Source organism: Ursus arctos, unplaced genomic scaffold, assembly GCF_023065955.2.
Source record: "Ursus arctos isolate Adak ecotype North America unplaced genomic scaffold, UrsArc2.0 scaffold_22, whole genome shotgun sequence".
Lineage (NCBI taxonomy): Eukaryota > Metazoa > Chordata > Mammalia > Carnivora > Ursidae > Ursus > Ursus arctos.
In genome coordinates, this window is record NW_026622897.1 from 26,273,663 (window position 1) to 26,297,158 (window position 23,496).

General features: G+C 46.0%; 1 protein-coding gene across 6 annotated transcripts in view; it reads left to right on the forward strand.

Annotated features, from left to right (window-relative positions):
- NTM (neurotrimin) overlaps window positions 1-23,496 on the forward strand; it is a 927,363-nt gene that overhangs the window by 900,917 nt on the left and 2,950 nt on the right. For 2 of the 6 annotated variants that reach the window (XM_057316613.1, XM_057316614.1), the window contains 6 exons: window positions 5,510-5,644; window positions 7,602-7,722; window positions 12,187-12,338; window positions 15,447-15,482; window positions 16,297-16,359; window positions 20,841-20,873. In XM_057316613.1, the coding sequence (XP_057172596.1) occupies window positions 5,510-5,644; window positions 7,602-7,722; window positions 12,187-12,338; window positions 15,447-15,482; window positions 16,297-16,359; window positions 20,841-20,873 (540 nt within the window). The remainder of the gene's footprint in view (window positions 1-5,509; window positions 5,645-7,601; window positions 7,723-12,186; window positions 12,339-15,446; window positions 15,483-16,296; window positions 16,360-20,840; window positions 20,874-23,496) is intronic. The other 4 variants (XM_048217123.2, XM_026505378.3, XM_057316615.1 and 1 more) reach the window with 3 other exon arrangements.

Here is a 23,496-nt window from a genome sequence, read left to right on the forward strand (position 1 = left end):
AGTCTGTTTTGTTAGAACACTAATAGTGATGGTATTTTTTAAAGTCGAGAAATACAAATATTGTGCTAAGAACAATTACCAGAAGTGGCCCTGTCTTGGGAGTAGAGCCACGTGAAGATTAGGTAAGCAACAAGGAGCTCCGGATGTTTGTTTTTTTTTTTTTTCTTTCTTTTTAATTGAACTCAGACTGTAGTTCTACAGTCAATCATTTGATAACAAGAAGTTGACAAATTTTGGATTATGTAAACTACTTTCCTAGGTGCCTTGAGAGCCAGAGATATCCAAGATGGGTCGCTGCTGCCAGAGTTTCATTTCCCTTGGAAAATCAGACCAGTGCAAACAGCATAAAACAACTGGCCACCAGAAAATGCTATTGTAGTTGCAGGGGCTGTGGGCCGGACATCAGGAGACCTGGGGTGTTCGGTCACTACCCAGATACGAACTCCCCTGCCCTGCAGTTTCCCACATTAAGATGCAAGGATGTAATGATATCGCTAACTCCCAGACTTGGCTGTATGTGGCAGTTTCCTAGTAAAATGAAAACTCCTCATTCCTGAAGATTCTGACTTAATAGGTATGGGTGGGATCTAGAAATCTATATTTAAACTGCTATTCTAAGGAATTCTACTAAAGTCAGACTATGTCCTAATATAGCAACTATGGAGTTATATATAACCATTAATGTCTCTTTTTAGCTCTTGCATTTAATTCCCTTATGGTTTTAAAGCCTAGAAGAGCTCTGCATGGAACAAGAGTGCAGGACAGCCACAGGCACTGATAGGAGACAGAAGGGGGTTGTGAGTTTCCTGAGGCCGCCATCGCAAAGTAGCCCAAACCGGATGGCATAAATAACACAAGTGCATTGTCCAAAATCTGGTGTCTGCTGGTGCAGGTGCTCTCTGACTGCAAGGGGACAATCTTTACTTGGCCTCCTCTAGCTCCTGCGGTTTGCCAGCAATCCCTGGCTTTCCTTGGCTTGTAGAGGCATCGCTTGGTCCCATGGCCATCTTCTCCCTGTGTGTCTTCACACGGTCTTCCTCTGTGCCTGTGTCCAAATCTCTCCTTTTTATGAAGATACCAGTCACACTGCATTAAGGCCCACCCTAATACCTCATTTTAATTTGATTACCTTGATTGGGGCGCCTGGGTGGCACAGCGGGTAAGCGCCTGCCTTCGGCTCAGGGCGTGATCCCGGCGTTCCGGGATCGAGCCCCACATCAGGCTCCTCCGCTGTGAGCCTGCTTCTTCCTCTCCCACTCCCCCTGCTTGTGTCCCCTCTCTCGCTGGCTGTCTCTATCTCTGTCAAATAAATAAATAAAATCTTTAAAAAAAAAAAAATTTGATTACCTTGATGAAGTCTCTATATCCAATAAGGCCACACTGTGCAGTGCTAATGATCAGGGCCTCAGCAGATCTTTTGGGGGACACAATTCAATGCATAGCAGGGAGTTTTCAGGGAAGAATTGGGATTTGAAAGCCAGGTGGTTTCCTGCCTCGGTGACAGAAAGAACATAGGTCTCTGAGCGATAGATGCAATATGTGCAAAAGGAACGATGGTGTGTGTCCAAGATGAAAAATAGCAGGGCCTGGCTCGGAAGCTGTGGCAGGGACAACAGTGGTGACAGTGCTAACACCTGCAAAAGTTTACCATATGCCTTTCACTGTGCCAACGGCATGGCAGGTGCATTCCCTCCTCAAATCACCACTAGAGGTCGGTAACTTTATTCTAACCGAGTTGTAGAGAGGAAGGGATGTTGGCCCAGAGGAGTCACGGAAGTCCACTCCTCAGGAAGCTTCAAGTAGACGATTGGGTTTGTTTGATGCCAAGCGTTTCCTTTTTCCCAGGATGACCTGTTGCCTTCCTCATGACACAGGTGCGAGATGAACCACCGTGAGTAGTAGATCGGGCTCGTTGCTGAAGTGTTTCCACAAGGCAGTGCGGTTTGTGTTTGATGTTACAGAAAATAGGGAGCCATTTCTGGTGTCTGGAGAGATGTGACATGACGGAGGGGGTATTTTAGGAAGATGAACGTGTCATTTCCACCGAGGGTTATGTTTTTTTTTTTTTTTTTTTGGAAAAGAAAGACTTACAAATGAGAAGCTATTGACCATGAAGGGTTTCTTTTCGTAGGATTTCATCAAGTGATTTGCTCCTTTCCCTACTGGTAGCTCTTAACCAAGAACTTCCTTTAGTACTTTAAATGCACTTTAAAGTATGCTCTGCTTATCTGTTTTTTCCCCCAATATTCTTTGTAAGTTCCTCATATGAGTGATAAGGCATTGATCATTTACAGCCAGAGCACAACTGCGGTTTCAAAGAAAACTCTCCTTGAATCATTAACTCTATAAATTCAGCCATCGACTCTGTAAATTTCAGTTTAGGGTTTTTTTTTTTTTATTGTTGTTATTTAATTCTTCATTTGCTTTAAGCAGCAACTACAGGAATTTCATTTCTGGTGGTTCGGAGTTTAATTTGTTACGTTACTGATCTTTTTCTCTCTGTTTTTGCTATACATGATTCTCCTGCAGAAAAAAAAGTATGTGAGGATAAAGGGGAAAATAATAACAGTGAAACCTACAATGTATAAAGCATTTTACTCTATGAATTACTTTTCATCTGCCTTACCCAATTTAATCAGAAGGTAGACATGTAACAATCGGTGAGCAGTGGAGTCTTTGTGGTTTTTCTGTAATTCTACATTTGGTCTGGAGAACATATGATAGTAAAATTAAGCCTCATTACTTTTTGCAGAATGACTTAAGTGTAAATCCCTTCCCTCTGGTAATAGAAATCTGGATCGATGGAGAACATACGGCTTCCCCAAATCTTAAGCCATCCAACTTCGTTTCCTACATAAGATTGCCTGATATCCATGTACAAAATTACACATACACTAATATACCTGTCCCCACTTGAATTCATGACTGTGATCACCCTGGCATTTATGTACTTGCATTTGAGTCTGTAAGCCCTCGGACTTGCTTCTCATTTGGATGTCCATATAACAAGCTCATCCAAGCTGGGTCCTTGTAAATCTTGCTGTGGTGAAATTACCACCATTTGGATGGTGAAATTAAAGTGAAGTCATGGCCTCTAGTTGGAGGCAAGGACAAGAGATGCAGAGACCCCTGTGTCCTTTAGTTTCCTTGCTTTGGTGGTATAGTACACAGCCTCCCAGGAGATGTGAGGTCCTACCAATCACTGCTCTGACACTGGAGCTCCATCCAGAAACAGCTGTCCAGAGCTAATTTATTTCCTAATGCTACGGCACTGTTAATTTATAAATTACATCGGTAATTCGAGCTATTATTAATTTCAGATGGTGTAGGGCAAGCCTAATTAAAATATGACACCAATTGCCACACATATGTACCAAGGACTACCATTTAAAATTAATGGGAATATTAAGTGTGACACTGGTCTCCGAGATGCTTTGCACAGTAATTATAGCATTCTAGCCGGGAAAGATCTGACAAATGTAGGCTTGAGGTTGGTAGAAAATAAACAATGACAACACAGAAGGAATCACAACTTCTTTGTGTAACCCTTCCCTTCTTATTTTCTCCACTCTTCCTCAAATCAAGGTTAGTACTTCTCCCCCTAAAGATGCTTACAAAACAATAGCAAAAAAGCTACTGTTGATCATTAGAGATGTCTTACCGGTTGGGACTGTCAGTCTCTGTGGGTTAATATTGATGGTCCTCTCCCCATAGCCTGGACTTTCGGGCCCTGGTTTCTACTTATGAATGTGTTCCTGATTCTTGTGAATTTGGGTTGCTTGCTGTAACACACACAGGCTGTTCTTTTGCTCTTCTGTAGGTAGTAGAGGCAAGAGAGTGTCCACCCATATACAGTGTGGGTTCCAGGTGACGTGAACGTGTGTGAGGAAATCCTCAGGTTGGGCTTATTACTGGATGGTGGCACAGACTTCTCACGAGCAAGGAGTGGTGGCAGTGGTGGGCAGGTAGCAGCCCTTCAAGATACAAGATAGTCCTTTTCTAATTGCTGTCACTGTTATTTCTGTTGTTATCTTGATAAAGATGGCGACCTTAGCAATGTCACAGAACGAATACAATGGTAACTTTAAATACCGTGTCTATCGTTCTTAGTATTAGATTAGTGAGTTACTGTTGTCCTTTTCCTGCTTTGGCTCAGCAGTTCCCTGTGGCGTTATGGAGGGGTCGTATCACCCGGAGAGAAATGCTCCTCTCTTTCCTTTACTCATGTGGGCCACTCCTGATAAAATAGTTTCACTCCGCCTGAGTCTGCTTCCCAGCAGGTCACAGCTTGCTCCTAAAGCAACAGGCGTGCAGCGTGTGAGTGAGTGTTTTTAGATCACTTCCGTGTATATACGTTTTCATCTGTTACCCCAACAACCCCGTGGAGGTAATAGAACTGTATGTACAACATGCCTGCGAACTGTCTCTCAGTTGCCAGGGACAGTCTAGTCTCAACTTATGCTTACTGTCCCAGAGTAACTATTACTAGTCCCCCTTTTACTCTTAAAAGTATCCCAGTTTACACGATAACTATATATCATCACGCTAACTCTCTTTACTTAACGGAGAAGGCGGAATGATGCTGGGATGTGAGCAGCTCTTTTTGTCCTCCCTCGCCTTTCCGCGAGTAGGCTGAAGTTGACCGTGACTAAGGGAGAGGACTGTGAAATCAGTCTTCTCGGCTTTAACCTTATGGCTTCCATAAGCCAATGCTCATGGCCAGTGCTCAGGTAGGAACCGGTAGGTAGAGGGTGGTTATTATTATTCATAATTTTTCAACAGAGAAACTGCGTCTCAGCGTGGCGACATGACAGGATAAGATTTGCCGCTGTTTCTTCTTGCTCTTGACTTCCTTCCGTATCTGTGTGGAAGTGTGGTGTCCTTGTTGTTGGTTTGTCTTCAGGATCGGCCACACGAGAGCCCTAGCAGATCAAAGTTTAGGAAACTGTTCTTCGCTTATCTTACTGAGTGTCTAAATCTAAAAGCAAGGGTTTAGGTTTATTTTGTCAGTGTCTCCACTGCCTTTCGTGGCTTGTGTGTGTGTGTGTGTAACTGCTAGTGTGATGTTTTTAATTAACTCATGGTCTAGGATGCAGTGATCAGCCCTAGATTTCAAGGTTCAGCCTTAATGATATCCTGAAGTCAGAAAGAGTTAATATTCACCTATGGTGCCTAACTTAGATCCCAGAGCCCCACTGCTTGGTAAGATTTGGGCAGTGTAAATGTCAAAATTATAAATCACTTCTCGAGGACCAGTAATTCTCCAGGCTCTGTGTTCAGCCTAGGTAGGGGCACAAACATTTCAGCTGGTCCACTGGGGAATTAAAGGAAAGTTAATGATGGAAGCAGTAGAAGGGCTGGGAGTGGGGGAAGGAGAATGGGCATCGTTCCCAAGAATCGAAACTTGGAAATGGCACAATTCTCTGCAGACATAACCATTTTATACTTTGTTTTCTAAGTTTATACCTTTGGTGTTTTGTTTTTCTTCTCACCATACCTTCTCCTGCAGCCGTGGGCTTTGTGAGTGAAGACGAATACCTGGAAATCCAGGGCATCACGCGGGAGCAGTCGGGGGACTATGAGTGCAGTGCCTCCAATGATGTGGCTGCACCAGTGGTCCGGAGAGTAAAGGTCACCGTGAACTGTAAGTGGTCTCAGGAACCTCCACCCTGTGTGTGCGTGAGCCTGGCTGCTGTCATGGCCACAGCAAAGAGCTGGATCACAGAGCCAGCTGCTGACTCAGGATGGGAAATAGTGCCGTAGCATTGTCCATTCTCTGCTTTCAAGAGAAACAATTCCAAATTCTAGTTTTAAAAAAAAAATGCAGCTGAAAGTAATTTAATATAATCCCAAGCTTGACTTATATTTCTGGAAGATCATCAAATGGCCTTTGATGCATAATTTATAGAAATGCATCTTCGAATCCCAATTTTTCCCATACTTTGTTCGTACTGTTTCCTAGCTCCTCCCTCTCTAGCCCAGTCATGTCCATAGTGGGGAACAAAATACCAGGTGTATAAAGGAAATTTATTATATATTTATGGAAATTTATGGTACATATTGATGGTATACTTATGTGATCTCATACTTTTGTGATTACATATGTTGATGTACAAAGTACACATTCATAATGTAAATATAAATAAACATGCACATATTAGAGGATGTAGCTCAAAACCTGATTTTGAATAACAGAAGTACAGAATCCAAAAAGTTTGGAAATCGCTGCTCTAGACCCCTCATTTTCTCTTATCAGCCACCCAGATTCTCTCTGACATTGAGCTTCCTCCACTTCCCCACCTGTCTCTCACGCTCTCTCCTCTTGCTTCCGTATAGTATACATTGACTCAGTTCTGTATGACATTTTGAAAGTTTTCTCTGCTGTGCTTATTTCAGGAAGTCTTACAACAGGATAGAACCCAAGAACTAAACCAGCAGACAAGAAGCCTTTCCCTTTCAAAACTTGGGGGTGGAGGTGTGGGAAGAATATTGTGCCTTGGTGATTATTCATTCTTTAATATTTTGCTTTCTGTTATAATTTGAACCTACTTAATACCCAGCGCTTTAAGAAGCAAGGAAATAGTTACAACAATGCCACCGTTTTTTATACCAAAATGTGTACTACCGATTTTTTTAAAGGGATTTGAAATGACTTGCAGTTAATAAAAATTAACCTGGAAAGTAAGGAGATGTGCACAGAAGGAAAACCTCTTTAGGACAATAAGTGAACGCTAGGGATAAATGAACACGGGAAATATATACCTCAAGGAGGGTAGGTGCAGGTGCAGAATTTGGCTTTGAGTTGTGAAATCAAAGCGGGGAGACATCATCTGCTTTAAGGTTTATGTCCCTAAGATGAAAGGAAACCCGTTGCTTGGGAGAAACACTGCTTTTCCTGGTACTGAGACCCCAAAGAAATTTCTCGTTAGTGTCTCCACAAATAGATCACTTTGAGATATAGTCAACATCACACGCGGTATTTCTGCAATAAATAAAATGCCAAGTTTATTGTGGCTGTTTTTCATAATGCACTTCAATGCAAACTGTTGGAATTGCCAAGGGTAGTTAGGTAAAGACTTCAAATGAACACAGGCCAACTTTATAGGTCTAGTTTGGTCTGGCTGGATTTGGGGATCCATTTTAGGATGCCTGGAAGAATGACTGATCTGTCTATGCTTCAGGCTATTCTCCATGAATATTATTTCTTACAACCGAGCTTTTGATGGGAATTGAATGGTTCGAGGTTATAGACTGGCAAGAACCCGGTGTGCAGAAATTCTATAAGGCTGATTAAAGGAGTGTAGGGTTGATGGGCTGGCATTCTCCTATGAGAGTTAAGAAGTTTAAACAGGAAATATGCCTCAATACCTGGTCATTCCACCTCTGCACAGAGGGAAACAGCAGCCATACATGCTAGGAAGACAAGCTTTTCCTTAGCACTGTGTTGAATGGTCTCACTCCCAGGCTCAGTTCCTGTTTCAATTTGTCAGCTCGAGCAAGCAGAGGTAGAGGAGGGAGTAAACACCAAAACCAGTGAATGAGGCAACCTGACCCGTTTTAGGATGCGTTTTAAAATGCTACAGCACATCTTCTCTCTGCAGACCCGCCGTACATTTCAGAAGCTAAGGGGACAGGCGTCCCCGTGGGACAGAAGGGAACACTGCAGTGTGAGGCCTCAGCTGTTCCCTCCGCAGAATTCCAGTGGTACAAGGACGACAAAAGGTAAAGCCTCCCTCCTTACCCCCTCTGCCCCCAAGGAGAAGAAAGTTTTTCCAGCTTTCTGTTTCCAGATGTTTACACATGAATCCCTGAACAGTCTTCTTCTAGTTCCAACTAGCTAGCAAGGTTGGGGAGGGGATATTTTCTGATTATTCATGATTTCCAGTTCTGTTTTTAATGTTTCCATGCAGAGTTAGCCCCCGCCAATCGACGGGCTTGAAAGAAAACATGTTTTTTAGGAAAGCAAAATCTCCAAGAAGGGCCACCAGAAGCATTGCAAGGCCTGTGAATTTTGTTATAGGGCAAGAAAATAATGTGTTCTGCCTGAAGCTATTTTTAACACACTCTCAGGCGTGCATTAAGAAGCTGGGAATGTTCACGGGGCGCTGGGAGTGGCCAACAAGTTAGCGGGTTTCCAGTTCAGTTCCGGATACCCTCGGTGGTGGTGGATAAAAGAGTCCGTGACCGGATTTAGCCCTACCTTTGTGCCCGGGTTGTTCTTTCAAGGTAAAAGAAAAGAAAGGCGACTATTCCCTTCCCTCTCATTGTTGCAGCCATCATCGGGGTATCTGTTGTGATTCAGGGAAGATTGTCATTGCGAGGAGTTATCAAATGGCGAGTTAGCACAAGGTTCAGCGGCTCAAAACAGCCCGGGAACATGACAATTACTGTGATCAAAGAGCTATTTTAAGGTGGATGAACAACGAATAAATGTGCAAGAGCTGTCTGTGCTCCAAATGCTTTGATAAAAATGGGGAGGGGGTGACGCAACACTGTCCGAGGTGCATATGGCTGGGAGGAGGAAGGCATTCCAGGGGCTGAGAAGCTGGGAAGAAAAACAGCCCAAGAGGGATTGCGGGACGGGGAACACGGAGTGGGTCCAGGCCAGCAGTGACCCAACTGTTGCCCGCACTACTTAGAACATCTCCAGCACGCCTTGGGTGCCCTTCTTTATGAGGTCGGTCAGACACCAAAAGCTCTCCCAGTCTCGGAATCACGTGACTCCATTGTAAGCTTCACCGCGTCTGATCATAATCCTTCCAAATGAGAAGCAGTGCTTTTCCATCTTGAAGTACAAAGCCTAGCAGCAACTTGGCAAGGTGTATCCTATTCATCTGGCCCATTTTAGAGATGAAAGACGTGAGGCAGAAGGAAGAAAAGCAAACACATGAAGAGATAAGAAGAAAAAGCTGTCTTTCCCCCTTCTTCTAAGAACTCAGAATCAAGCTGAAGGGAGTACCATTTCCCTAATAAATAAGCATTTCTCTTGCAAGTCTTGTTTCCCTTTTCCCTCCGCCTTCCCGCTGAAGGACCTCCTAGGTGAAAGTCTAGTATCCAGAAAAAAAAAAAAAAAAAAAAAAAACAAGAACAAAAAACATGGAGCTGTACGGCCAGGTCCTGAACCTTCAATTATCCAAGTCTTCGCCTAATCAGATGCATCTTATTTTTTTAAATTCTCGGTGGGAGAAAAAGATATAAGCAAAAATGTAGGGGAAAGTGAGATTTTTTTAAATGTTTTTTTATTATATTATGTTAGTCACCATACAGTACATCCCTGGTTTCTGATGTAAAGTTTGATGATTCATTACTTGCGTATAACGCCCAGTGCACCATGCAATACGTGCCCTCCTTACTACCCTCAACAAACTGAGGGCTTCAGAGGGGAGGGGGTGGGGGAATGGGATAGACTGGTGATGGGTAGTAGGGAAAGTGAGATCTTAAAATACATGGAGGAAAGTAGAGCCAGCCATAGGCAGAAATGGCCAGTGGTGAGAAAAAAATGAAAAGACAGCCCTGCTTTGTACCCTTGGTGTCGTCAGAGGGGCTGCTGTGTATGCGTTATTTTCCCAGGAGGAGAAAGCCCGATTGCCTCCCCACAGTGGGGTTTCAGACACCCCTGGCTCAGGCAGCCTTGATTCCTCTGCTGTCCAAGCTCTTCTCATGGGGGCTCCTTTCTCCCTTTAAATGATTCTGGTCAGCTTTCCATGTGCTCCTCATTTATTTATTTCCCGTGTTCTCCCACTGAGTGGAGTTGTCTGTCCTCCTGCCACCCAGTGCAGCAAAAACAGCTCTGGTTCCAAGGTCCTTGTTGCTGTGAGTCCCTCCTGGCAGGCTGGCAGGCAACCTCCTCCAGACGGGACCCCCTGCAGGAAAGAGCAGCTCTGCCCTAGCTCCATTTCCAGGGACATGAGCGGACTTCCGAGGCAAATCAAAGGAGTCTGTATGATGGGGACAGGCAGTTTTCTCAAAATTTACTGTAGAAGCCTCTTTTGTCTGCGTCCTAGCACTACACAACTGTGCGCCCCTGTGTGTGTCATCAATCAAAGGGAGAAGAAATGGGATGCTATACTTACTAAGAGCCACCCATCCACGGGGGCATGAACCAATGAAAAGCCTCAGGTTCCTTAAAAACCTGTAGCCTGGGAGCGTTATGGGATGGGGAAATGTGTGACCACACAGAGAAACAGCAAGTGTGTCATCCCAGAAGCTGCAAAGTGCTGCAAAGCGCTGCTCGCCACCCCACCCTGCTTTTAGCTAAAGACATTTCAGAGCTGTCAAGCAGGAACCTGCTTCGGATAAGTGTCTCTCCCCACTGCAGAGCTGAAATCTAATTCACAGCTTGGATCTGATGTGAAGGCTTCCTCCCCAGCCCAGGAATGGCGTCAAAATGGCAAATGGGATCAATACACTTGAGGAGCTCTGGAAAACCTCCTGGTGGGTGGGCTTGTAGAGCCTTCTTTGGACAGCACCCCCTAGAGGATCAATATCTACATAACAAGCTGGAAATAGAACAGCGGCGTCTGGCATCACAGCCGGATGCCTCCTTCAGTTCCTACAGTGCTCACATTTTAATGAAGTCCATGGACTCAGGCCAGTTCACTGCCCTCAGCTTATGAGACAGAAAGGCTCCCAGAGGAAAATCTGCATAATGAAAAGCAAGCAAGTTCCTCCAGCCAACCTTCTGACTTCCCAAGAGACAGATGTTGCAGGAGAACTGAAGCCAGAGCCTGGCTTTCTCTTCTGATTGGGTTGGGGTGGTGGAGAGAACCGTTCTGTAGTCCTACACAGACAGTGTCTTCAGGTGATGACAACGCAGCTGTCCTGTGTGCCAAAAACACGTTGGGACCCAGGGACAGGCAGGAGATCATGATGTCTGACTCAACAGAAATATAGTATATTGAATAACATTTTATAGTTTATGGAGTGTTTTCTCATCACTGTCTTTCTTGCTGGGATTCACTTCCCATTCTGCCTTGAATATTTTCTTTCTCAGTTTGATGACTCCAAAACCAGCCATTGGCCCCAATTCCTGTCCCCTGTGTCTTGACATTGTTTACTTCCTACACATCCTGCCCCAGACAAGCCCTGAACCATGTTTTCTGAGATCTTCCATTCAGAAGGATTCTTCCCCCTTACATTTATCTTTCCTATAGCATAGGCTCAGCTTCTGGGCAAGCAAGACAAATTATTTCAGGGAAAGTAAAAGGTTGGCTTAAAGCCCATTCTCTGAAATAGGACATTCCAGAGTTTTTAAAAGGAAGAGGGTTGGTGTCATAATTTCCATGTAGACATGCTATGGCAGTAAGAATTTTTGCTGACAGCATCCTGAAATAGAGTATATGACCCCACCAGCCCCTAGCAGTGTTCTCCCTACCCTCTCCATCTGCCCAGTAGTGGTGTCTATGGCCCTAGCAGGTATATCTGTTTTCCCCACTCACCCTCTGTGGCCTTTCTTTAGTGGCCTCTACCACCAGTGCTAGCCCTTGTGGCATATTGGACTACCATAATGGATTGCTCAGGGAGACTGACAAGGCTCTATACGGTCAGACTCTAAGGAATCTATGATCCTTTCCAGACCGACTTATTATAATACTCTGGGCAGACCACCTCTCCCAAGCCCTTCAGAGTACCCTGCTGTAAAAGTGATCCCTGATTCTTGTATTCTGTTCACCAAGAAAAATGAGGTATTATCTGCAGAATGCCTCAAGTTCCTAAGAGAACATTTATCACTCAGGTCCTTGGAAACACTTTGTTCTTTCAAAACTCTCAAGCTCTTCTCTTTGAAGATTGAGGGTTTTTTAAAAATTATTTATGATTTCCATCATCATCATGTTCATTAGCCATATCATCAACATCAATTAAGTCCACACTTGGAGAACCTACTGTCTGAATGTCACACGGTTGGCACATTCGATGTGTTGAAGGCACCTGCCTTCAGAGAACTTGGTGAATATCTGTGTAGTGTCAGGAGTGTCTCCAGGCACATGCATAAAAATAGAGAAATACAATTATGTGTCATTATGTATGTGTGAATTGCATTAGCTGAGTGGGGGAAAAAGTAGTCATCATGATGTCAAGAAGGGGGCAATAAGAAGATCATTAGTTCCAGAGTCTGTCTTCCTCCTATGAGAAAAATATAACCAACTCCTTTTTTCTCCTTTTTTGTCTCTCTCTTGTTGGTCTCAGACTGGTTGAAGGAAAGAAGGGGGTCAAAGTGGAAAACAGACCTTTTCTCTCAAAACTCATCTTCTTCAATGTCTCAGAGCACGACTATGGGAACTACACCTGTGTGGCCTCCAATAAGTTGGGCCACACCAATGCCAGCATCACGCTCTTTGGTAAGACTGAGCCCTGAGCTGGGCAGTGAAAGCAGGAAAGGGTCCTGTGGGACAGAAGGAGTCAGAAGGAACAGCCCGGGTGAGGTGGCAAGTGTAAGAGAATCAGGAGAAGCTGGGTAGGGGTGAGTTAGAAAAGAGAGGAGGGGGAGAGAGAGAGAAAAAAAAAAAGAGAGAGGGAGCGCTAGTGCATGGTTGGGGATCGGTAGGAGGGAAAAAAATGAGAAAGACTGTTCATGCTTCATTTTGTAGTGGGCAATGATGAAGTGACATTTAATTTTTTCTGTTCAAGAGCTCCTCAGCTGACTAGGGATGGGGTGGGGGCGGCGGTTCTAACTGGGCATAATAGCAAAGCACTTGGAGAGGAACATTTACTATTTCAATACTTCGTTCACTAGAGCCGTGTAAAATGTTACCATTTCTGAACCTTTTCCTGGCTGTTGGGACATAGGAGAAACTGGGTTCCGTTTGTAAAAGTAGAATCATGGGCCTTGGGGTCCTGAATATTAGCCTCGGAGGGAGAATTCACAAAGGAAATGAGGATTTCCCCAGCTCTTCATTTGTGTCAAAGGGTGTTGTCTGACTGGATTAAGATATATCGGTTCAGCCAAGCCACCATCCTGACAGAAGTCACATGGTCATTCATGCATTAATTCATTAAACAACGGTTTATTGAAGGACTGATATGGGCACAGCAGATTGCGCTTCCTTCCTTCCTTATCTGGCATCTATATTGGTGCCGGGAGCAAGTAAAGAAAGCAAACAGACAAGCTCCTTGCAGACCCCGGATGTCTCAAACAGCCACGCTCGGAAGTGAGCTGATGTGTAGGTCTGTGTCATCCGCCAGGACTCCAGGTGTCCAGGGGTGACTTGCATCCCTTGGTAGATCCAGATTCACCCTGCAGGCCGCAGGGTGAGTTTCTGGTTGCTTTTGCGGGAAAATTCCTCCGTACCCTCACAAGCTCAGGTAGCTTGGAATTTTTCAAATCCATTCCCCTAGTCTCCCATGGTAGCAAGCAGCCTTGAATATGATGGTGAGGGAAAGCAAGGAAGGTAGCAGATAATTAGCAAGAACATAAATTCTTTTTACTCTGAGAATTCCTGGAAAACCCATAGCTTCAATTACCTCACCCTCGCCCCCAGCCCCTACCACATCCTTCCACAGCACATTGCATCTGGCCTGCCCCAAATAACCTGCCTGTGCGGCTCCATTGTCCCATCTTGGCTTCCAAATCACATTCGGCCCCCCTTCTATCCAGCGCATAAAACAAAACCCAGCTTTATCCAAGGGGGCTGGGAAGGGGAAGGCTGCCCTTGATCCCAGAGCTGGTAGCTCAGAATGGGCAGAGCTGTGATTAGAGTGATTGATCTGTCTGACATCTCTCACACAGGGATAGTCATAATTGCCCCTCACATTTGTCAGGCCTTCCTGGCTTTCTGGCAGGTGTCTGTCAGCAGAAACAGAAGGGCCAGGATTATAAAGGGGCAGACCCCTCCTTCCCTGGCCTTGCAAACCTGAGGCTCTCCTAGCCGTGCCGTCCACCCCTCCCCAGGCCTGCCCTCCTCCCACAGCAGCACTCATCCCAGTCTTCCTCCTCCACGGACCTCCTCGCTCTTCTGATTTGGATGCATGACATGGTTTTGCAATTGGCTTTATCACTACTCTCTAATTCCCTGGCCTCTTCCCCTTAAGCCATCTGAAGATGAGAACAGGGAGAAGGCACAAACTTCGAGAGTGAAATAGCTGGCGTTTGTGACAAGGAATGCAGTGAGGCATGTGCCATAAATCTGCTCTTCTCGGCAGACCCCTGTGTTGCAATTAGAACCTCTGCCTCCCCACCGTCGGTCTGTCTGTATTCACCCTGTGTGCCATTGAGACGCTCCTCCAATTGCCAGCTCTCTGGAGTCCAGGATTCTCTTAAAAAAAAAAATGGAAAAATGATAATATGTATTCAGATAAGTTTAGAAAGACTGGGTCAACCAAGATGAATGGGGTACACGTGGGAATGTTCTTTAATGTGGAAATCTCTGAGCTTTTCTTTACATGCTAAGTCTCTAAGAGGGAGAAAAAGCATGGAGCGTTTTCCAAATTTAATCCAACAGAAAGCAATTTTCACCTCAAATGAGAGACCATTTGTGAGGAGCTCATCACCGAAATGCCCGTGGCTGACATAGTCCTGAGGAACTAGCCAAATGTCATTAATGTGCAAGGTGGGTGTTTCCACCCCATTGGCTCTTGCCGAGGTTTAGTCCAGACACGGCAGCCCCAAAAGTCAAGATGGAGGCCCACCACCAATCACAAATACAAACTTATCCTGGAGGCGTCCATGTCATCTCCCATTATCAGCAGACCCCGAGCCCAGACCCATCAAGCAGACTGGGGCGATGGGAAAGCGGCATTTGTGTTACACAAATCCGTGAACTTTGTGATGCAGTCCATTGTCCTATAGCATCATGACAAGCCAGCTGCATTATCACCATTTTGCCACCAACTTTCATACAAACCGTGTGCCCTCATCACATGACCTGAACGTCGGAAAGTGAGGAATGCTGCGCAGGGAGGCTCCATCATGGCCGCATCCAAATGGAGCAGGGTCATCCTTCCCATCATGAACCAATAGTGTCCTGAGCACCTGCTCTCTAAGATGGCGGGGATTGCAGGGCCCCTAGAACGCTGAATCATGGTGGTTCTTGGGGCTATCTTGTTCCTACTGTGGTGCCGTGGGACCAGAAATTCCTGAACTTGGTCTCCCAAAGTGAGACACTGGGGGTAAGATGTGGGACAGAAACCTCATCTGGAAAGGAACTTTGGTCCTTTGCTACCAGCTCAGTCCCCCAGCTCAGCACAACTCTGGGAAATATAGGAGGGGTCAGCTCCCTCACTTTCCAACCATCACGTCCAAGGATGGAAACATAAGGCACGTTAGTGTTTCTCATGCTGCATCTTGTCCTACCACCTTTGGTTTTTGTGTCTTCCCTTATTTATCCATTCCCCCAGAACTGTATGTGAAAGGCAGTATACAAACTATATATGACAAATATATAGCGGCTGTATATAATAAATGTCTTTGTTTTCATTTTTCTCTCCTGTATGTCCCTCACCCGATTTAGAACTAAATGAGCCTACAAGCTCAACTTTGTTGCAAGGTCAGTATCCCCCTTGCTTTATGGTTTTTCTCCCCTCTCCTTTCTCCCCGAGCCCCCCTTTCCCCTCCCCCACCCCGTATTACTCTCTGTGAGGTTGCTTAGAGGATGGTCTCCGAAGCTCGGGCAGTCACTGGCGCTGTTGGAGCTCCAAGGGTAGCTCTCCTGTCTCTGCTCACACCTTGCCCACGCTTCCCCTGAAGGGCCAGGTGCGGGGAAAAAAAAGAAACACCATTAACCTCGCAAAGCCTCGAGATCTGTGTGAAGGCCAAAGGTAGAGAGCATGAGTCTGAACCAGTAGGAAGACAGTCCAACCCCCCGAGCCGTTTTCAGAGCAAGAACCCTATCAATGGGCCCTGAGCAACACTGTGTGCGTGAAGATTTAAGTATTCCCTAAAATGCATCAGCTGGTTCAAAGCAAGGTTCTCTGAGAAAGGCAGGGAGGCAGGGCGCAGCACGCATGACAGTCTGCAAGCAGTGACCTGGAGTGGGATGCCACTGAGGTCCAGTGCAGAGCCTGACATTTAGCAGTTCTGTGCTCTTGAGCAAGTCGCTAAACGTTATTGAGGCTCAATTTCCTCTTCTATAAAATAGAATTGATCTGCCGTATCTACTTTAGAGTCGTTCCAACATTCGGCTGAAACTACATAGTACAAAGGCTTGGGAAACTGCCAGGTGCATTTTTAATCATTCCAGTCCAATCTCCAGATGCAGACCGAAAGGCAGGAATTTCCCTCGGTGCCACGTCAGAGCGTCAAAGCTCTTCTCCCCAGCCCCTTGACGTCCTATCCCACTTCAAGCCTTTCCCCATATACAGCTCCTGCCTCTCCTGCTCATGTTTGCACCGCCTTCCGACTTCCTCAAGGCCCACTAGCCGACCGTAAGTGACTCACGAAGGTCCACAAACCGAGCGGAGCTGGTTCACTAGGACTGTGCCTGAGTGTTTGGGCAGCGGTGAGCCTGGCCGAGTGGTGGATTTGAACCCATGCCGAGTGTGCTTCTGTGCTCCTCTGAAGGACAGGGCTGACCATAGGGTGGCCCAGCAGGAAGGCAGCTGTGAGGTTTTGCCCACCTGCCGCCCCAATTCGCTGACCTTTCTCCTCCCACCTGCCCCCACACCCATCCCCCCACATCCCTTCCCATCTGGCCGCCGAACACTCGTCAGAGGCTGGCGGTAGACTTGCAGGGTGGGGAAGGAGATGGAAAGAGATAAATTGCATGGGAAGCTGTTTGACAGATGAGGAAAAATACTTTTATCACAAAAAAATCCAGGGCTGCATTCTTCACCTTAGTAAGGTAGGGTACTATAGTGATACACCACAAACAGGAAAATGAAACAAAGGAGTAAAAAGTGAAAGTGAAGTCAATGGAAGCATTCAGGTCCAATTCATGATTCAACTTATGTTTATTGAACCCTGGTGCAGTGATATCCACAGATCTAAAATCAAGAGCGTTGGGAAAGTAGCGAACCATAAATGGTAAAAGGGAGGCAGGAGGGACTGGAGCGAAGACAGATGGTGTTACAGGCTGTGCTTTCAGAAGTGACCGAGCTCATTCTGATCCCTTCGCTCTTTATTTCCAGAGGGAATAGGAGCTTTTAAAATAGTTGGTGGCTGCTTAGGAGTTAGTGTATCCCTGCAGGTGGACTCACCTGATGGAGGGGGCATTGTCCCACACCAGACCCAATGATAACACAGCAGAGCAGAAGCAAACAGCACTTCCGGCTGTTGAGGAGGGGAGCGGGAGCAGGACGGTTTGTGACCAGGCTCACCTGCAGAGACAAAGCTATCCCGCCTCACTCCTCTCCGCTGTAACAATGAACTTGGGTAAAAGAATCCATATGCCAGCTCTCTTCTAAGCTTCTTGGGCTGCTCTCAACCCCACATCCTTCTTGTTGAATACAGGACAATGGGTCATTGCCAGAAGTTGTAGATTGTAGACATCTGGAACGTGCCAAGATTTGGATTCGTGTGGTTTTCAGTATAGCTATTGGGCTCTTTTGTACAACTGAAGAATATCTTAGAGAAAACAGACCTTGCACCTGGGGCATTTCTCCCATTCATCTGTGTTCTGTTCTTTCTTTCTTTCTTTTCTTTTCTTTCTTTTCTTTTTTTTTTTTTTTTTTTTTTTTTACCTCCTCCTTTGCTAGTCTCCCATGGAATAGAGAGCTATCTATTTTCTCAGGGAATACCCCTAAGTTATGCTCTTCTTATCTCAGAAATACCAAACAAGATTTATACAAATGCATGGATTTCCACGGACAGGGTCCACGTGGCTTTTAAGAGAAGTTCTAAGCTATTTTGTTACTCAGTATCTGGATGAGCTAGAGAGATTCTGATAAGAGAATTTCATTCCTCCTCAGCATTTTCTGCCACCTTTGAAGTATTTCTCTGCTCCCCTTTTGCAAGCACAACAGATTGCGTGTCACCCTCTCATATTACTATTTGGTGGTGCAGGACTCCTGCCATGATAAATAAGGACTCGGGGATGGGCCACCATCCCTCACCGAGCTCCCTCACAGGCAAGCGTGCCGCGGCCCACACTGCAAACTCAGCGTCTTGGTAGCCGTTCATTTCCCATGCACAGTCCTTTGTCTTTTATCTCCTAGGCATGAAGTCAGATTTGATGGTATCAGTGGGCTGGGAAAGGTTGGCTGATTATTGCCTGTGAACCTCACAGTGACTGTCAAACCAACTTATTAAAGAATGGGGGAGTCAGTAAACTCTGTGTATCAGAAGGAAAAAATTGCAGCAGGAAAGAGGATCAGTTCTTCCCTGCAGAGGATTAAAGGTAGTTAATTAGGCCCAGCCATCCAGCAGTGAGCATTTCTATGACACGTGTGTCTAAATACTGAAGGTATAAAAAGGCATTCTCTCATCCTCTTCCTGGATGGCGAATATACCCATCCTGGCATGCAACCAGCTCTCTTCTGCCCACTAGAATCAGACAGAAGCCCTGTGCCTACCTAGGTACTTAGATTTAGCTGCAAGCATTGGCTTTGGTGGCAAAAAGATCACGTTATGAATTGACGGGGGATATTGACTTAGAGGCTTAAAGGGAGTGCTTCTTTTTTCTTTTTCTTTTTTTTTCTTCTTCTCTTTTCTTTCATTCTTTCTTTATTTTGAATATTTTATCCAGTTTTACCTGGCTTCTCATTAATATAGCAACAACAACAACAAAAAATCACAAATTCCGGTCAAGCTCTTGGCAAGGAAAATGCATGCTTGGATTGTCAGGGTTTGTTTGCTTTCTTGATAGCCAAGAATGAACTCAGAAACATGAGCTTATGGGTGGCTAGCACTCGCTTTGAAGGCTCAAACAAGGCCCACAGTTCTGCAAACTGGTGCAACAGTGATACCATCTCGAGCATGATACAGAAAACATGTTAGCATTTCTGCCTCTCTCCTTGGTACCAAGTCAAAGGCAGTGGGATGGAGTGCAGCATCAGGGTAAATACAGAGAATATCTTGGCTACATTTCCCCCCTCATTGTGGTGAGATGTAAAGGGCACGGAAGGACATTTCAGTTAATTAGAAGTTTCGAAACATCGCCACCTGGCAAAGCTCAAGGATACATTCTAGCTTAAGATCAATGTCAAATAGTCCTTTGCCGAGGTGGACACTGAAGATTACTGACCTTCATTCAAGGAGTGTGTGTGTTAGAGATTCAGGGAGAAGAGTAGCTAGATGGGGACAGTTCAGCTGAAGTTGATCTTTACCTTACAGAAAATCACAACTGGTATCTAGATCACTGTGGAAACTTATGCTTTCAATTGATTTCTCTTTCTGATAGTTCCAGCAAACCAAACTACCAAGTAGAACCCTCCCCTGTGTCCTCCCTCCAGCAGAGTCTAAACCAGCACCCCAGCAGTCTATGGCTGCCCTCCCCCAAAATGTACCCTCCATTTGCACTGTTTGTGGGGTTGAAGGCCTAGGACTACTTTATCGCTCCACGAGTCCCTCATCATCTTCCCTCCTGACAGCCACCCTTCTTCTTGGTACAGAGGGACTCAAGTCAGTCGTATCTGAGTGAGACGCTTCATGAAAATAGCCCCACCTCTGCTTCTGGGTGGGTCTCGAGGCCCCAGCAATCACTCCAAGGGACTGTCCTCACTACATGCACAGACAACATGGCGCCAGCACTCCTGGCTTTTCTCTACCACCTCGACTTGACGTCAGATCTTCTGTGAATCATGCCTTTGATCTCTGGTCATACATCTCTCCTTACATCTTTTTCAGAGTGGCTTCCCTGAGTTCCTATGTCCACTTTGGTCAAGAGGGATATCATATCTCAGTGCCCTGAAAGAATAGATAGAGAGCTTGAAAGCATACATATGTATTCATCTCAGGTTGGTCAGATATTTTAGTTTAGGTTAGGTTGAATTATATCTGGGTTATCTTTCCTTCTATATGCAAGGACCTTAGCACAGAGAGTGGTATCACTTTCATGCATTTTTTTTACTTCATTGAGGTAGAATTGACAAATAAGAGTATATTTAAAGTGTAATCATGTTGATTTGATATGCAAACACGTTGTGAAAGGATTTGCAACCTCTCTGTATCCAGGCTGAACAACTGCAGAGACCCTTAGTTAAAGTGGGAAGTAAAATATTTCAGATTGGACCACTTCCGGCCACTCAGGACATCTACTATTAGCAGGAAAGGCTCTGTGGATTGTTCCAAGGTTTGAGTTGGTGAAGTGTGGTTCTTTCGTGGTCTAATCATCAGAGAAGAGCTGGCATCCCAGTACATTTCCACAGGCAGGTCTTACTTAGCAAGTGCAAGTATAGCCCCATAGGTGCGGGTCTTACTGCCCAAGGTTACCCCTCTGGACCAGCTTGCTATGGTCTGACTCATGCAGGGAGGTCAGGCATCACAGGTCTGAGCCCTCTGGCACAGGGTTTGTAAAACACGTAGATATATGCCAAAGTTTTATATTTCAAATGTAGCACGGACACCTATGTTCAGATTGCTGTAGTATAATCCATTTGTTATCAGCCCATTTTACACTTAAGGCCTACACATGTCAACTAATTAGGAGATAGTCTGGCGGCCAAAGAAAGAAAGTTGTACAAAGAAGTATTTATTGGCTTGGGGCCTCGGGCTCCAAGGTGTACTGAGTCTCCTGCTACGAACCAATGGATGTGCTGGCTCTCATTGGATCAATGATCCAATCTGACCATCATTCATATCCTGTCCCAACCCCCTCCCCACTCCATCTTGTGGCAACTGCCTTCCCAGCAAAGTGGAGGGATGCACGTATGAGAGCTGGGCTGTGGTCAGGACAGCAAGAGCCAAGGGCAAAGCAAATGCCTCTGACTGCTTTCTACTTTAACAGTGGTTTGTTTTTAATTTTTTTTAGAAGTGAAAACTACAGCTCTGACCCCTTGGAAAGGTTGGTATATTTCTTCCCAGGCAGCTCTGCCTGGGTAGGGGATGGGTATCCAAAACTCTTCACCTTCTTCCCAGATGCCTTCTCTTCTGAGCTAACCCCTCAGGGAGCAGCCCAGTGGGATCCTTCCCTGACCTTGGGCCATCTCTGTGCCAATCTCAATTAACCTATCTCTAAGGACCTGCCATTCCCCCTGGGTAGCTTCTGCCCATAGACGTCTAACTGCTGTTTGCTGGCAGCACTAATGAGCACCTGCCAGGGCCCAGAATAGCTCCATGTCTTGGCTGCTCCATACCAGGCCGGCCTCTCCTCACACACAGATGCTCTAATGCAGTGATCTTAGACCTTTGCCTTGCATGCTGTCCTTTGCTTATCCTGTTCTCTCTTTCTCTCTTTCTAACTTGGAGCTGGAAGGGAAGTGGTGGGAGGGAGGGGAACATGGAAGGAAGAGGGAGGTTCTTGGGTGAGTCACTTGGCTACGAATAAAATACGTCTTATTTGAGGCTTTCATTCCCACTGGATATTTCTGATGGATAAATTGACAGTTCTCTGAGACCTTAACTGTCTTGGTAATTAGTCTCTTCAGGCCTCCACAGCTCTCTAATGAGGTAAAGGGAATAAAGGCATCCGAGACAGAGTGGAGGCGTGGCTGCGTGATGACCAGAGGCCTCATCTGTGTGGCACGTGTTACCAGGTGGACGGGTTGAGCTGCCGTTCTGGTCAGAGCAGGCTGAGAGGGGCCTGCCCTAGGACGCTGGCACCCACACCTGCCTGGACAAAAGGGCCTCATCTCATGGAATTCTTTCATGTGCTGGCGGGTGGGGGGTAGCCTGTGTGGGCCCCCCCTTTCTCCAGTGGCCAGGTGGGACAGGCCCCATAGCCTCACTTCCTCTCCTCTCCTTGTTCTTGGAAGATGTGTGAGTTACACACAGTGGCGGCCCCGAGTTAGTGGGAAGAAAATTGTATTTGGAGATAGAAGTCAAAGGAGCTTGGGGAAGTCACTTAAGCCTTCTGAGGCTAAGTCTCCACATATGAGAACTGAAGAGACTAATCCTCATCTCGTACCTGAGTGTCTTTGAGGGGCTGGGACACTGTTCCAAATGCAAGAACTCTTCCCAAAATCCTAATCGATATGGTTTTACTCCTATGTGTACTTTCTCTCAATCGTAAGAACTTTCAGTGACTTTTATTGGAAATAGAAAAAGAGGGGAAGGGTGTTTGGAAGTGAAAACTGAGATAAAGCAGAAGGTAGGGAAAGAGTGTTTTGTTTTGTTTTGATTCCGTTGGTCTTTTGCTTTTTTCTCTAAGTAGAATCTTAGAAAGAAAAACACAGAGACAAAGTAAACATGAACATATCAGTATGCATCAAAACATTCTGGTTCCTTCCTTCTTTCAACAAACATTTGTTAACTGCCTGCCATCGGCCCAGTTAGACACAGACCCTGCCCTTAAGGAGTTTATAACACAGAGGAGGAAATGCGTATTAGATAAATAAAGAGAAATATAACACAGATGGTATGCGATGCTATGGAAGGAAAACAGCAGGCAAGTCAAGGAAGTCTGCTTGGAGGAGGTAACTGGGGAATGGAAGGGAATCTTGAAGGAATGGGAATCATTTGGATGAAGAGCATTTCAGGCAGAGGGTATCAGGGTATGAGGATGGGAAGGGAAGGGAATATGGCTCACACACGCACACCTGCGTGAGCATGCGTGTACGTGGCGCCCATGGGCTTGGGAGGCAAGGGGAAACCACGAAACAAAAAAACGTGGCAGGAACAGTGGCTGAGGAGGCAGATAGCAAGCACATGACAAAATGTAGGGAATGTTCTACCAAGCAGCTGGGAAGTTTTGCAAAGTTCGTAGGAATCACAGAGGTTAATATCAAGATGAATGTGGACTCCTAGAAACACCGCTCTGGAATTAGCATAAAGAATAACTTCAAGGGGTCAAGGCCATAGGGGGCAAGGCCCAGTCCTCTGTGAATTTTTATGGCAATTGAAAGGAGAGCTGATGCAGCTGTCCTCTTTGAGAGGACAACTGGAGTACCCGTGTCTTGATGTTTCCCAGGGGTCAACCCCTGTGTCCTCCTCCTTGTGATCAGGTTTGTCCAGGTCAGGTTTCCTGGACGTGCCTAAGAGAAGGATGGGTTAGGGTGAGGGGAGAGAGCGTGTGGAGGGGGAGGAAGCAGGCCGGACGTGGTCCCATGCAGTGAGTGATAGTCGCCTGTGGGCCTAGCACAGGAGCGCAGCAGAGAGGCTCTGTGAGCGTGGCCAGGGTAACAATGCAGGCAAAAGGAGGCTCCCGCACACTTGGTAGCCCTTGCCTTTCTTCTATGGGAAGAGTTTTCTGACACAACAGGTCAGGACCCCTCTCTGCAGGCTCTCTGTGGTGCTTCCCAGCAGGCAGCGGAGCCACAAAGGAACTCCTAGGGGCTTAGCAATGAAGCCAAAGACAAGTGCCCAGAGCACGCACCTGCAGAGGCGGCCAGCCATTGTGAGGTACCTTGGGGGTCGTTTGCCCGCTCACAGCCGCCTCCCGTGCAGCCCTGCAGAGGCCCTGGCTGCAAACACGGTTTTCTGACTTTTCTACATGGTAACGAAGCCAGGTCCCCGCTGGGCTGTCTGCT